Source organism: Myxocyprinus asiaticus, chromosome 4 (genome assembly GCF_019703515.2).
Source record: "Myxocyprinus asiaticus isolate MX2 ecotype Aquarium Trade chromosome 4, UBuf_Myxa_2, whole genome shotgun sequence".
Taxonomy (NCBI): Eukaryota; Metazoa; Chordata; class Actinopteri; order Cypriniformes; family Catostomidae; genus Myxocyprinus; species Myxocyprinus asiaticus.
Genome location: NC_059347.1, coordinates 39,376,060 through 39,392,617, shown reverse-complemented (window position 1 = coordinate 39,392,617; position 16,558 = coordinate 39,376,060). Strand labels below are relative to the sequence as shown.

General features: G+C 37.5%; 1 protein-coding gene across 1 annotated transcript; it reads left to right on the top strand.

The window, feature by feature from the left end:
• Window positions 1-478: 478 nt before the first annotated feature.
• ruvbl2 (RuvB-like AAA ATPase 2) lies at window positions 479-13,827 on the top strand. Its single transcript, XM_051682574.1, has 15 exons — window positions 479-530; window positions 1,153-1,207; window positions 1,446-1,501; window positions 1,638-1,779; window positions 3,432-3,561; window positions 3,942-4,008; window positions 5,383-5,489; window positions 5,963-6,056; window positions 6,162-6,285; window positions 6,441-6,535; window positions 6,767-6,885; window positions 7,965-8,084; window positions 8,214-8,343; window positions 8,451-8,565; window positions 13,493-13,827. Exons 1-15 carry the CDS (start codon window positions 519-521, stop codon window positions 13,519-13,521), a joined length of 1,395 nt encoding a protein of 464 aa, XP_051538534.1. The 5' UTR covers window positions 479-518; the 3' UTR covers window positions 13,522-13,827.
• The last annotated feature ends 2,731 nt before the right edge of the window (window positions 13,828-16,558 follow it).

The following is a 16,558-nucleotide window of genomic DNA, read 5'->3' as shown; positions in this document are numbered from 1 at the left end:
TATATCAGTCTGTGTGTAATGAATGAATATAATATACAAGTTTCACTTTTTGAATGGAATTAGTGAAATAAATCAACTTTTTGACGATATTCTAATTATATGACCATCACCTGTGTGTGTGTATATATATATAAATGAATTACCACAGCTGCGAGCTGCTGAGACAGTACTTTTTTTTTTTTTTTTTTTTTTTTTTTTACTGTATTAATCCACCGCTGACTTTTTTTTTATTTTTTCCTCTTCTGGAAAGTCATTCAAACGTAATAGTGGATTTTTTCTTTTGGTCTTAGAGCAAATGAGTAAGTGAAAATAATATTTGCTGTGATCTCCCATTCACTGCTGTCGAAGTTTACCCTGCAAACGTTTACTTCCGCGTTCCAAAACCTGGAGTGTGAAAAGGGTCTATTTACCTGGTTGTATGTGTGAAAGGGGCAAGAACCCAGACACGAGGTCATGTGTTCCACTCGGACGGGTTTCCACTGCGCACCCATTCAGAAAGAACCGGTACAGGAGAGAACATGGCTGCGCAGGTATGTCAAATGTACAGCATTTTATTTAAGCATTATTCATAAATATGTGGTTCTTTTAGGTTATATATATAACAAAATTCTTATTTTTTTCCCACTGTTGTGTGCTGTCTGTAGAGAGGGGGAATAAACGCGTTTGTGAGCTTGCCGCTTTTTAGCACATGTGCTTCAAGTTACACCATAGGATTTTAATTCAGAGCACTGTAATTCCGATGTGCAGTCATGAAAATGGGTTTTAATAAACATGTTTTGACTGAAACCGATAATCTGCAAAGTAGTTGTTCGTTAAGTAGCTTGCGAACATGGCATCAGTTTATAGTTGGATAGCCTCCATATCACTGTTTTCAGCGGGGATATGAATTTCTGCATGTTTACAGTATTTTTATGCGACGCAAACTATTTTAACGCTGGTGAATTTTATAGTTTCACATTTCTGCAGTTTTGCTTCTTCAGCTAGTTGGAAACTGTGTTGTGGCTCCTGCGTCACTATGGCAACATGTGCACGCGCTAACGACTGCTTACTGATCAAATGACATGCACAACACGGCATTAAACTGCTGCTTCATGTTTAATATATTTGCACTTTACATGCTGTTCATTCAGCTCTTTTCATTTGTTATGAAAGGTGGCAACCACGAAGGTTCCGGAGGTGCGTGATATCACTCGGATAGAGAGGATTGGTGAGTAGTGAAATCAAATAACACACGAATCATAACAACAACAAAGAAAACAAAAACCGAATCAGCATATGCTTGTGATATCACAAAACTTACGTATGATGATATCTTTATTTAAACTGTATTATAGGTAAATTTTAGTTTGCTGACTTTTGAGACGTTCTGTAAATGTTTGTTGTTTTCACTGAATGCATTGTGAAGATACACAGGAAGGAGAAAAAAATCTTTACTTCTCTTACAGGTGCACATTCTCATATTCGTGGCCTTGGTTTGGACGATGCCTTGGAACCACGGCAGGTAAAAATAAATGTGTATGATTGGAATTACCAGGACGACATGCCTGTAATAGGCTTAAATAATGCTTACTACATTTATTAACAGACTACATAGAAAATGATCAACCACTCTTCTGCCTCTCTTTCTCCCTCACCAGGTATCGCAGGGGATGGTGGGCCAGCTGGCATCCCGGAGGGCAGCAGGGCTGATCCTTGAAATGATCAAAGATGGGCAGATTGCTGGTCGCGCCGTCCTTATTGCAGGCCAGCCTGGGACGGGCAAGACCGCTATTGCTATGGGCAAGTCTTCTTATATTTACTAGAGCTGCACAATACTGGATAAATAGAATCACGATGTATTTTTTTTTGTTGCTCAGAATAAGGATCACGATTCTGAAGAAAAATGCTTATTTATGTGATTTACAAAACCTGGACATAAGGTTACTAAACAAAGTAACATTTAATTTACTAGAGGTTCTGAATAAATGTTCTCTGCTTCAATCTATGCATAAATGCAATACATTTGTAAATAAAATATATACATTTAAATTGTCCACAAGAGGGTGCAACGAATACATTATAAACCAAACAGCACCTTGTTTTTTTTGGCAATAGCCAAAAAAAAAAAAAAAAGAAAAAAAATCCTTTTAAAAAACTGCATAATAATAAAAATAAACGATAAGTAAAAAACAAAACGAGCAGAAAAAAAGCTTCATTAACTGTTCTATGTTAACTTGGTATTGCGCTTGTAAGCAAATATGCAATAAAACACTGTTATTTTACAAAAGTTGTTTTTAAATAAATATTATTCAATTAAATTAAAACAATGAGGCCTTCAGTGTTTCTCTTGTAAAAATTGCTTCAAGCTTGTAAAGGAATAATTCAAGAGCCAGTAAATAAATAGAGAACAGAGTAAACGGTGCTTTTTTTTTTAATTTTTTTTTTTTTAGCAACAGTAGCAATTAAACATTAAAAACATAATAATATAAAACATTAATAAAAGTAATTTAATGCAAAACTAAACTACTTAAATACTTGACACTCTTTACTGTGCTATAGATCTACATTAATACTGATTTGATGCAGTAAGAATGCCTGATAACAGACAGCATGAAGCTTATATACATTTAGACATCACACAGAACGTTTTGAAGAATTTGTTCCATCTGCTTATACATTAACAACTGTGTTTGCTTTAGTATCTCGTCCATATAAAATTGATCAACATTTAAAAATGCATCTTGAAGTGAATTTCGAATTGAATTTGACCACCTTACAAATGCATGCCACTGGAACGTTAACACACATTGCAGAATTGCCATTTAGAAATTAAATTGCGTGGGTATCTGAATCGAGATCAGCTCTAATATTTCCCATAATAAACCATATTTGAACATTTACAATGTACATTAAGGCCTTGTTTACTCTTCACATTACCGTCCTTTTCGGTGACCAGACCTCAAGTGGTCAGCTGAGACCGAGAGATGTTTATACCTGGACATTTATGTACATCTCAGATGCGTCTTCTTTGACTACTGTACTTGTGAACCAATTTTGTCAAAGGGAGGATGTGACTGATTTTGTGGCGATGTGCATCACTTACTACTTCAGTGAACCACTGCATGTTGATAAAGTACAAATAGTATACATTTTGCTTAAATACTTGAATTTTAATCTTACCATTGTTAGGATTCCATTTACATGTACTTAACGCTGTCCACTTGTGACCGGATCACCCGCAATAGATGTTAATACCTGCACTTGATATTGAGCCATAGCACTTGATGTTCACACTGCCTATTTTTATTTTTTGTATTTGTCCCTTAAACAATAATGTAAACATCAGTAAGAACTTTTGGTGTTTTAAGTTACTTTTGAGTGCAGTGCATTATAACATGCTGGGCAAATGACACAGGACCCATTCATAATTGTGAGCTGTGTTTATTGTGTAGGTATTGCTCAGTCCCTTGGCCCTGACACACCTTTCACTGCTTTGTCTGGGAGTGAGATTTTCTCTCTGGAGATGAGCAAGACAGAGGCCCTGAGCCAGGCCTTCCGCAAAGCCATTGGAGTCCGGATTAAGTGAGTAAAGGCTGATCAAAGTGTGAACTGCCAATTTCCTGGATCCACTTCTCTCACTATAATCCAAGCATAAAAGAGCATACAAATATTAGATTAGGAACAAAGCACAACCTTCATCAACATCAGTGTTGTAGTGTTTTCTATTGTATCACTGTATGTTGAAAATGTAATCTTCTACTGATTTTGGATCTAATTTCTAAGACTAATATTATGTCTTCATATTACTTTCACAGTAGAGGAGTTTATATTATAGTTATATTGATTATAGTTTTGATACATTCACCACCAATACACTTGTTGTCAAGATGAGCACCGTTTCCTGTGATAGTCAGGAATGTCACATAACTGCTAATATTCTACCTGTATTTGTTGCCCGGCAGAGAGGAGACAGAGATTATTGAAGGAGAGGTGGTAGAGATTCAGATCGACAGACCTGCTACAGGAACAGTGAGTCTTTGCTGTCCTTTCTTCCTTCTCTGAATTAACCCCTCTGTTTTGCTACCATTATTGTTTTTGAATCGGACTCATCCTGCCTATTTAATATCATTCATCAGAATAACTATATTATTTTTACTAAATGCCTAGTACCCTTTTGACAGTCTAAATAATTAACACGTGCGTTACATTTTTATATAAATGCAGGTATCCACCTTATTTTTCACCGTGAGTAGAGCTTTGCCATTATCCACCTTGAATGTGGACCTCTTCCAGTATAAGCCACTTCCAGCTATTTTAGCAATACAAAATACTGCATTATGTTGCAGGCTGGCAAAATATGTCATCATATTTTTATTAATTATTATTTTCATAAACACATTGGTTTGTAGCACAAATAGTTTTACCGTTTATCGCATTTTGCCATTGTTTAATTACAGACTTGCACAGGCAGAATGAATGAGAGATCAGGCGCTGATTGCCTTTTGAAATAAATAAAGGCAACATCGGAGGTTTAGTAGATAAATATGAATGGAGGTTTACGTGGTGACATTAAAAAACTGCATCATCACGCTCTGTAAAGTGAGAAGCAGATTGTATTATCGTCTCTTCAATACAACACACACCAACAAGAGAATAATCTACTTACTCATTTATTTTAAATGCTTACGTTAGAAAATTATCCAATGTTGGTATATTATTCTGCTGTACATCCTGTGGTTGTGTAATAGTTTATAAACCCATATCACTAAATTCTGGTCTTACACTCTGTCTGCACCGCAACGGCTTGAGGCTGTCTACACTGGACGCGTCAGCACGAACAATCTAAACCGCAGAATTTCTGTAGTAGCGGTAGCGCGAGCAGCGCAAAATGGAACGGGACACCCATTTATTAGATGCGCCACAATGAACGATTCCAGTGTAGACAGCATCATTGATTATAATGGGGTTCTATTACTTTTGACGCAATGTGCTGCTCGCGTCCGGTGTAGACGGTGTTGTTATGCTTCTAGTTGTTCATTGCGGTCAATGATGGCAGAACTCTGTCACATTGCAAAATAAGGTGGATAGATAACAGTTTAAACCATACTGTATAAGGTACCTTGAGAAGCAGAGGAAATCACTCTCCTCTAAAACAAATCATTTATTTGGTTCAGAAACATTATTAAAGATAGTTTTCATACTTCTGCAGTAGATTAGCCTTTTATTATAGTGAATATGGGAAATTAGTTTTCATCTACCTTTATAAGTTGAATGAGGCATAATAGTACTCAGTATGATATGAAAATATGCAGCATGACATTGCTGTATATAGAAGCAAGCAAATGTCCCTAAATGAATCTAGTTGATTATGAATAATTGTTTTCTTTTCTGTATTATGTTAAGGGTGCAAAAGTAGGTAAGCTCACACTGAAGACAACAGAGATGGAGACTATCTATGACCTGGGAAACAAAATGATCGAGAGTCTCAGTAAAGAAAGAGTACAAGCTGGGTGGGTAGACGACGTAGATGATATGCTGTATACAGTGACGCGCCCCTGCCGCCCCCCCTTCTGTGCAAGTCACGGACTGTGTTTGTGATTCACTCACTGCAGAGCACAAATAAATCAGACTGGATCGGCATCCAGCTCCTCCCAAAAAATAAATGAAAATTGTCTAACGTAACCACTGAAAACATTTATGTGGTTTGAGCTGATCTTGTGACTTCTGCTGGCCCATTGGGTACTGCACTAATGAGCATACTCTGCTTCATCTTAAATAAATGATGGGGAATAATTATCAATCCTGTGAATCCTGTGTGTATTTGCTTCTGTAGGACAGTTTGTTTTATATATGTACTGTAGATTAAATCAAAAAGGCAAACAAAGGACCCTACTTCAGCCAAAGCACCTCATCTCATCTATGCTTTTTCAGTGCTTGAATTGTTAAAGACCAACCACATCATATTGTATCTTATTCACTGCAGGGATGTGATCACCATTGATAAAGCCACAGGAAAGATAAGCAAGCTGGGCCGGTCTTTTACTCGTGCAAGAGATTACGATGCCATGGGGGCACAGGTAAACTGTCTTTGCTCTTCTGAAATTAGTCCATTGATTTCCCTTACAGTTTTCTTACTGTTTTGTGTCTTTTTTTTTTTTTTTTTTTTTTTTTTTTCCCCTCAGACACAGTTTGTGCAGTGTCCAGAGGGAGAGCTGCAAAAACGGAAGGAGGTTGTTCACACCGTCTCGCTTCATGAAATTGATGTCATCAACAGCCGCACACAGGGATTCCTGGCCTTGTTTTCAGGTAATTCATGGTCTTGTCAGCTTTTTAAAATTGACCGACTAGATAATGACATGCTCAGTGGAACTAATCCCTGATCAGTCTTTCAGCACAATAAATATTTCTGTAGATGTCCCGTATTTTCTGTAGCTGATCTATGATCGTTGTTTGTTCTGCAGGCGACACGGGAGAGATTAAGTCAGAGGTTCGGGAGCAGATCAATGCTAAAGTGTCTGAATGGAGAGAGGAAGGCAAAGCAGAGATCATTCCTGGGGTAAGCAGGCCAGACAACTAAGACATTCTGGGCTCAATGGAGAGGAACCAGCCAGCAAAAGAGTGTGCTTTTTCTCCCTCTTTTTCTATTGAAAGCTTTCCAAACATTGAATTGGTTTTAAGAAAAAGTGTGAGTTCAATGATTCTAAATTAATTCTAAATTATGCCTGCAATGGAAATGGATTAATTTGCTCTTAATCTACTTTTTTTTTTTTTTTTTTTGTGGTTGCAGGTTCTCTTCATAGATGAGGTCCACATGTTGGATATAGAATGCTTTTCATTCCTAAATCGTGCTTTAGAGAGTGATCTCTCACCTGTCCTCGTCATGGCCACTAACCGAGGCATCACCCGGTACATACAGTGGTGGCCAAAAATATTGGCACCCTTGATAAATATGAGCAAAGAAGGATGTGAAAAAAAATCTGCATTGTTTCATTCAAAAAAATCAAACCTTTAATTGAAGTAAAACAATTGAAAGGGGGGAAATATCTAATTATTAAATAAATATTTTTCTCCAAAACACATTGGCCACAATTATTGGCACCCCTAGAAATTCTTATGGTATAAGGTATAACAAATTCCCTTTATCATCAATCACAGTGGGTTAGACTAAAGAATATAGTTCTGATGAGGGTTGTTGAGCTTCACAAAATGGGAAGTGGCTATAAGAAAATAGCCAAAGCACTGAAAATCAGGGCAATAATTAACAAGTTCCAATCAACTGGAGATCTTAAGAATCTGCCTGGAAAGGGATGTGTGTCTACCAACAGATAAAAAAAATCAAAACCTGGCTGCCTCTGCCAGAAAGCTTACAATGGGCCCTGGTTTTATCTTCCATTAGGACAATGATCCAAAACAAACATCAAAATCAACACAAAAATGGTTCACTGACAACAAAATCAAGGTACTGCCATGGCAATCCCAGTCCCCTGACCTGAACCCTATAGAAAATTTGTGTGGTGAACTGAAGAGGAGAGTCCACCAACATGGACCTCTGAATTTGAAAGATCTGTAGAGATTCTGTATGGAGGAATGGTCTCAGATCCCTTGCCAGGTGTTCTCCAACCTCATTAGGCATTATAAGAGAAGACTCAGAAGGGAGGTTGCAAAAAGTATTGAATAAAAGGGTGCCAATAATTATGGCCAATGCATTTTGGAGAAAAATATTTATTTAATAATGAGATATTTCCCCTGTTTCAATAGTTTTACTTCAATTAAAGGTTGGATTTCTTTTTTTTTTTCTTTTTTGTTTTTAATGAAAGATCAAAAGGATAAACAATGCAGATTTTTTTTTCACAGCCTTCTTTGCTCATATTTACCAAGGGTGCCAATATTGTTGGCCACAACTGTACATAGAAATAACTTTAAGCACCACAATACATGAGCTTTTGGGTTATTTCTCCTCTTTACTCTTGTGTTGTTTTTTACAGCATTAGAGGCACCAACTACCAGAGTCCTCATGGTATTCCCATAGACATGCTTGACCGTCTGCTGATTATTGCTACAACTCCCTACACTGAGAAAGAGACCAGACAGATCCTGAAGATTCGGTGAGAGAACTTTTCTTGATTTATTTCTTTTATTTTCCGTGTCTTATCTTGAGGGCAATTTATCAAGGTCAAATCATGTGTAGACTTGTGAGATTTTCTCACTTGTCATAATGTATGTTTGTGATTCAGGTGTGAGGAAGAGGATGTAGAGCTCAGTGAGGAGGCACACACAGTTTTAACACGTATTGGACAGGAGACCTCACTCCGCTATGCCATACAGCTCATCAGTACTGCAGGCCTGGTGTGCCGCAAACGCCGGGTAATTCAAGCACACGCACGTATCATGCCACCAAGCAAAATACAAACTATACAAATCAAGGAGTAGTAAAAAAGCTGCTCCTGACTACGGTTCTACATTTCTTTCAGGGCACGGAAGTCCAAGTGGAGGACATAAAGAGGGTCTACTCTCTTTTCCTGGATGAGTCCCGCTCCTCACAGTACATGAAGGAATACCAGGACTCCTTCCTCTTCAATGAAACACGTAAGATTGTACTCTCTGTACTTATTGGATATTTTTATGCTTCTGTTGGGGGTCTTCTTGACACCCATACAAACAGAAAGCAAGGCATGGACACTGTAGCCTGCTGACAAACACATTATTAAGACACCACACCATGTTGTCAAAGTGTCAGAAACAGGGATGCACTGATGAATCGGCCACCGGTTATTTATTGGCCAATTATTGACCAAATTAAAACCATTCGCATATTTGTAAGCATGAAAAATTACGATATGAAAGACTGATATTTATTTTTATAATTAATTATCAACACGCTTTGTTAAAACTCCAGAAATAATGATAGCCAAAATTGTAAAAGGGTTGGTACTCCTAAGAAAATGTAATATTGAATTTTTAATCATTTTCGTTCACACTTTAATAAGGACAAACCGGTGTTACAGACATGACAGTTGTGAAAGTGGCACTTACCTATACATGATGAGGGAAACCATCCAAACGCTTCGATTCACTGACTTCTGAGACCTTGGTATGGTATACATTAAGGGTGAACGATTGATTGAGTTAAGATTAAAATCGCAATATGGTCTTGCAAGATTACTAAACCTTAAAGGGCTGCGTTTTAAAATGTAGTACACATTTCAGTGCTTCAGTCAGCGCTGTGTGAGCAAGCGGCGCCCTCTACCGGTCTGGACAGCAATATCCATTACACCACAATAGAATTTAAAAGGGAATTTTGTTCCTTTTGGTTATAACTTTTTATTTTTTTTATGGTGTGGTTGACATTTCAGTGGAATTGCCCAACATATGCATAATATAAATGTGTAATGTTCTAAAATATACAGTACATGTACAGGTGCATCTCAATAAATTAGAATGTCGTGGAAAAGTTCATTTATTTCAGTAATTCAACTCAAATTGTGAAACTCGTGTATTAAATAAATTCAATGCACACAGACTGAAGTAGTTTAAGTCTTTGGTTCTTTTAATTGTGATGATTTTGGCTCACATTTAACAAAAACCCACCAATTCACCATCTCAAAAAATTAGAATACATCATAAGACCAATTAAAAAAACATTTTTAGTGAATTGTTGGCCTTCTGGAAAGTATGTTCATTTACTGTATATGTACTCAATACTTGGTAGGGGCTCCTTTTGCTTTAATTACTGCCTCAATTCAGCATGGCATGGAGGTGATCAGTTTGTGGCACTGCTGAGGTGGTATGGAAGCCCAGGTTTCTTTGACAGTGGCCTTCAGCTCATCTGCATTTTTTGGTCTCTTGTTTCTCATTTTCCTCTTGACAATACCCCATAGATTCTCTATGGGGTTCAGGTCTGGTGAGTTTGCTGGCCAGTCAAGCACACCAACACCATGGTCATTTAACCAACTTTTGGTGCTTTTGGCAGTGTGGGCAGGTGCCAAATCCTGCTGGAAAATGAAATCAGCATCTTTAAAAAGCAGGTCAGCAGAAGGAAGCATGAAGTGCTCCAAAATTTCTTGGTAAACGGGTGCAGTGACTTTGGTTTTCAAAAAACACAATGGACCAACACCAGCAGATGACATTGCACCCCAAATCATCACAGACTGTGGAAACTTAACACTGGACTTCAAGCAACTTGGGCTATGAGCTTCTCCACCCTTCCTCCAGACTCTAGGACCTTGGTTTCCAAATGAAATACAAAACTTGATCTCATCTGAAAAGAGGACTTTGGACCACTGGGCAACAGTCCAGTTCTTCTTCTCCTTAGCCCAGGTAAGACGCCTCTGACGTTGTCTGTGGTTCAGGAGTGGCTTAACAAGAGGAATACAACAACTGTAGCCAAATTCCTTGACACGTCTGTGTGTGGTGGCTCTTGATGCCTTGACCCCAGCCTCAGTCCATTCCTTGTGAAGTTCACCCAAATTCTTGAATCGATTTTGCTTGACAATTCTCATAAGGCTGTGGTTCTCTCGGTTGGTTGTGCATCTTTTTCTTCCACACTTTTTCCTTCCACTCAACTTTCTGTTAACATGCTTGGATACAGCACTCTGTGAACAGCCAGCTTCTTTGGCAATGAATGTTTGTGGCTTACCCTCCTTGTGAAGGGTGTCTTCTGGACAACTGTCAGATCAGCAGTCTTCCCCATGATTGTGTAGCCTAGTGAACCAAACTGAGAGACCATTTTGAAGGCTCAGGAAACCTTTGCAGGTGTTTTGAGTTGATTAGCTGATTGCCATGTCACCATATTCTAATTTTTTGAGATAGTGAATTGGTGGGTTTTTGTTAAATGTGAGCCAAAATCATCACAATTAAAAGAACCAAAGACTTAAACTACTTCAGTCTGTGTGCATTGAATTTATTTAATACACGAGTTTCACAATTTGAGTTGAATTACTGAAATAAATGAACTTTTCCACGACATTCTAATTTATTGAGATGCACCTGTATGTAAAATGTGAGTTCTGTTGTTTTGAACTGAAAGTACAAAAATGTTTTAGAAGTATAACATTTTCACATCAATCATCATGCTATAATATTTAGTTCGTTTTCAAGTCTTTTTTATCTTCTGTTTATCTTTTATTGTGGCTGGCTCACTTTAAAATCTTGGCCTGCCATGTGTTCAACAGATCCAATCCATGTTAAATGATAATTATTTATTGTTAGAACAATAAAAAAGCTTTGTACCTCTTTGTAAGCATTATTCCTAAGCAAAACAGCGATCTGCTTACAAAATAAGGTAAGTGGTAATAATATTGTTATCGGTATCAGCCAAAAAATGTCATATCTGTGCATCCCTAGTCAGAAATTAGAGCAAAAGTGCTATATTTACCCATCATTTGTTACATATCAGATTTTTAATGAATGAAATAAATTCTCAATCTGAACAGTTGTCTTTTATAAAATAAAATTAATATAAAACTTAAAGTATCTGTAAATCATGCAAAATAAGGGCCCTGTTTTAGGACCGCTGTGCACAAAGTCAGTGGGCATGGCTGCAAAGTTTTGGTGTATTCATGCAAGAATGCGCTAAATCTTAGGTATCAGTGGGTTGTCGAAATATGTGGATTTAGTCAAGTGCAATTTATTTGAGGTTTTTCTGTGGAGTCCTATTATATAATTCATTCTTTGTCAAGCAACATTTATATAAACGAAGACAGCCCATTCGTAAGAATTTGGTAGTATAAATGGGCTGTATTCAATGCATTATAAGAATAGACATATGGACCATTTGTGTCTGACGTTCTTTGCGCATTAACTTTTGCAAATAATTCTTGTTGAATGTCGGGCATATTGCTATTACAGTGACACCCTCCTTTTTTACGCATGGAAAATGTGGTGTTTGTCAGTACTAATTGGATGTAGGCTGCGTTAAATAATAAAAGTCAAAGTAATTAATCCTATTGATCTACTGACACACAAATAATGGCTAGTTTTAAGTGATTGATAGCTCTTTGATATCATCTGCAGGTGAAATACCCAGACTGCAAATGCAGGAACTGAGTTTAGACATTGTGTCGAATAGATGTGGATCTCAGACATCTCAGCGCAGTGACTTATTTCTTGGGATAAATTAGGGGTGTAAATCGTCAATTTCATCCCAATATATAGATTCTCTTAGCCAGCGATCCGATGTTTGCCGATACCTCAATGCCTGCCATGATATGATTTTGATTCGATTCAGGGGCTATCGATTGATATTACGATATTATGTGCCTATTTTACACAATCAATTACATTTATTATTTAAAAAACGCAACCAAAAAAAAATATTTGAATATTGAGTGCTCTAAAAAGTGCAAATCAAGTATCCACATTGGGACATCCACAAAAAATTAAGTTCATACAGAAAAAAATAAAATAAAAAAAGTTATACAATCAATCACGTACAAATGATCAATCATTTTATAACAGCTCATTGCCCATGGAATGGGGGAAACACTACAGTGACAATTTGTCATCTCTGCAACTGTCAAGCAAGTCTTTCAATCCAAAATACTTATATACCCAAGACAGGAGAGTATGAGCTATACATGTTTTTCTTGGCTACATCTTCCACTGTTGTACTGAAAAATTCTGTTACAGTTTACTGTGATAAATGTTAGTAAGGGTGTTGATGTGAGGATGTGAAAAGTCTGGTAATTGATGCTGGTGCAGCAGGGCAGGTGTTTTCTCTTTCCCTCGTCAGCACTCTTTAGAATATCAGGGCTCTTTAGCCGTTTGACATGGTTGAATTGCTCCTAAGCACTTTGAAAGCGAAAATTCTCATGTAGAATTCAAATGTGATGCAATATTTTGGGAAGCATGTGAGCCGTTCCACGCTATCCTGTCACTGGAGCTTGCAACCCTGTTGACGCACACACACGGATAGAGCAGAGCGCAACTTCATCCACTTAAATCACTCTGCGCACATTCGTGTCCCACATGAGAAGCATATTTAGCGCTTATAAACCAAGATGAAGATCATAAGGTTGCTGCATCGCGTGACGGAAACGCGTACGGACGTGGCTAGCATTAGAGCATTAAAATAATGGCGCATCTTAAAATATACATTGATCTTAACGTGTTGTATCGATAACATTGCATCATTGGTTAATTGATCAATTCATTGTTCCAGATCGATGGATCGTCAAACCCCTAGGAAACATACAATACATTTGACAGTTTGCATGCGTACGCCCACAGATAGCACAAGCACTGCCACCCATGTCCACTTGTGCTTTGTGCTGGCACGAAATTTGCACTTAGAACTAGTGCTCTCACGAAGCACCACCCTGCCATGGAAATAGAGCCGATGTCAAAATACAATAAATGCTGTTAGAACACATTTTAAATAATTGACCAATTGCTTTTTCTGAGTTTTTGGTTTCAGTATAAACCTGCTTTCATGACATATAGGAGCCGTTTTTAAAAAGTACTTTGACATGTTAATGGTGTAAAATTGACTATGGTTTAACTTTCTCTTTGTCAGAATCCACTCAGATGGATACCTCGCAATGAGCGGAACTGTGGAGAGGCATGTTCATTCATTCCTCCTGTGAAGTTCAGCTACACTTGTGACCTTGCCCCTTGCAGAGCCATCATAGAAGTGTTCAATCTTTGTGTATTTGTTCATAATTTTAGTTTTTTTCTCTCTCTCTAATTTTGCTACTTGGTGTTGCTAGATTTTATGTTTTGCATTGAATAATAAAAAAAAAAGTTCTGAAGAATTTATTCTTGTTTTGCTTGTATAACATGGCAACCAAAATATGAAATAAGTTATTTGAACACTCTGGCAATCTGTGATTAAAAACCAACCCCATGACACTGAAACCTGTATCTCGGAGATCACTCTGTGGTGATTGTCCTGGTGTGCTTATTTGGTGATTTAAATAATGTACTATTGGAGTTATTTTTGTGATAATCTTGAATTGCGTATGACATTCATGTAAGAAGTTAAACAAATGTGTTGATTTGAGTTTTCCCTCTTGAATAAGCTGCTGATCGGTTGCACTACAGCTCATAGCTAGGTGGCAGTGTATATTCACTGTTTAGAGCAGTTCTTCATGTTGATACATATATACAGTAGTAGACAATCTCAATCAATATTTTGTTCACTTTAACCAGTGCAGTCAAAATTCTCCTTTTCCTTTTTTTTTTTTTTGTTTGTTTTTTTTGTTGAAAGATCGATTCTCTTGAAACCTTCAGATGACTGAAATAGGTTAATTTTGTTTACATGTTGGCTTTATGCATGTGCTAAAATCATATACCTATATGGACTGTACTGTACACATTTACAAACCAGTGCGAGATTTAGAAACCCAAAGGTTTTGATGTATAGACTTTGCTTACAAAGTAGAAGACAAGCCAATTCATTCACAGTGGGTTGAATGTATAGATAGATAGATGGACAGTGGCCCTTTTCTTTGGAGCAATCTTAACAGAAAGGCCTCACACAGTCATCGTCATGTCTGAGGTGACAAAGCGACGTTTCTGACACCACATGAGTGAACATAGCTTTCCATTTACAGGGTGTCTGCCTGTTAAAAAAGCACCAAGACTAACAAAACACCAGCCTGCTTTAAAATGGAGAAAAAAGGAGGCATGTACATAAGAGATAATTCTTGGAGACATATTGTGGAGTCTGTGCTGACTGGCCATCTCAAAAGTGCTTTGGATGAATCTGAGCAGTTAGATGAAATCAAAGGTATATAAATTGAAAAGGTCTGTGCATTTTTAGAGGGTTGTGTGCGCTCTTCACTCCTCTCCAGCGTCCCAAAGATAAGGCCGTAATTTAAACCCGACCATTAACATGTCAAGATAAATGGCAGTGAGTGGAGGAAAAGGACTGGAAAACGATACTGAAACCGGGCCCAGTTACTTTTTGTGCGATCCTTGAAAATGATGACATCCGCTACCATTAAGGGGACACTCGACTGTTTGTTAATGAATTTTTCTTGTGTGATTGTTTTAGGTCATAGACTGGCCAGGGAAAAAAAATATTTTTACTTTCCTAGGATGATTAATCTTGACCCACATTTCTTCTTTGTAGACTACACCAGAGTCGAAATGGTGCACTGAAGAATCCCGTTAAGAGAGCATTATAGGAATACAAATCACTTTCATGGATTTAGAGAGAGATTAATGGAAAAAATGTTGCCCCCTTTTAGCTTACTTACCTGATATATTTGTGATGTTTCATAACTCTCCCATCTCTCCCTTTCACTCAAGAGGACTAATCTGTCTCCTATATCCAACAAATCCCTCTCAGTCTCCTACTGCTTATCTGTGGGCAGCTCTCCCAATATCCTCTGCTCCAACATCACAGAAGTGTCTGCTGGAGTCATAATGCTAAATCAAAAGGCACAGATACAGAGCTGATGCAAGTAAAGAGAAAATGAGAAATAGTTTAGGGGTATTTAAGCAAGAGCAAAAAAGCTAGAATGCTGTTGTACAGAACATACAATGGCTGAATTTCAGCTGTGCTGATATTCAGTACAACAGCATGACATGATGACCGATTAATAACCCTTGCTATAATCTTCATCCTCCGATGAAGTTTTGACTTTGTCAGAAATTTAGTTTTGAAGTCCTGCAGAATGACTATTCCTACAATGCCCGACTAATAAAGAACCAATAGAAATACAGCATCTGATGACTGATCTAGCTTGTCTGTGATATGCCAACGCAAATATGGTGTTGCTAGCGTTATCTTCACATTATGATCATAATATCAAAATTACCTCAAGTTTGCATTGTAGAATGGGCATTCCATGGTGTCCTCTTTTACCCAGCCATGACTTAGACACTTTTTTGATTTCCAGGCAAAATATAGTAAAAATTTGCACTATATCTTGTTTTTGCTTGTGCGGCATCATTTTAATTTTGCGCATCTATGCGGATGAGACAATGTGACGCAGACTGATAACTTAAAATGCTCAGTATACACTGTCGATTGTGGGTAAAGTCCTAAAAGATGTGTATTGTACAGTCTGACATTAAAGGTGTGATATTTCATGGCACCTATTTCAGTGATATCTGATAGGTAATAGAAGCATTTTCTGTATGTCATTTTATTTAAAAATCCCTTGCAGCACCTTTAATCCAGGAATTGAAAATTGCTATTCTGTAAACCTATTAGAAATTCTACAGGGAACCCATGACAAAAAAATGGCTGTTCTTTTCCAAGGTTTAGGGCTACAAACAAGTTTCATAGGGCAAAATGTCTATTTCTGTTCTGCTAACAAAAATAGTACAAGAAATGGATAAGAGAGGGCTAAATCTGGAGAGAACCATGGACTAGGCAGAAACTGAGAGACTGTCATGGTGAGCGACTGTCGTGAGCATATTAAATAAGACAAGCTGTCACTATGAGGCCTTTGTGCAAGGATATGTGTTTTATGCAGTGTGTGTGTTGATGGATGTGAGGACAGTGAGGTATGAAGCAATTTATTTTTTAGCATGGTCTATGTTTGAGTGTTTTTTGGGGTACCAGCAAGTGCTCTCACTTAGAGATTGAACATTCAGATCCTGATAGATTGCATCATTTTGTGCGGGT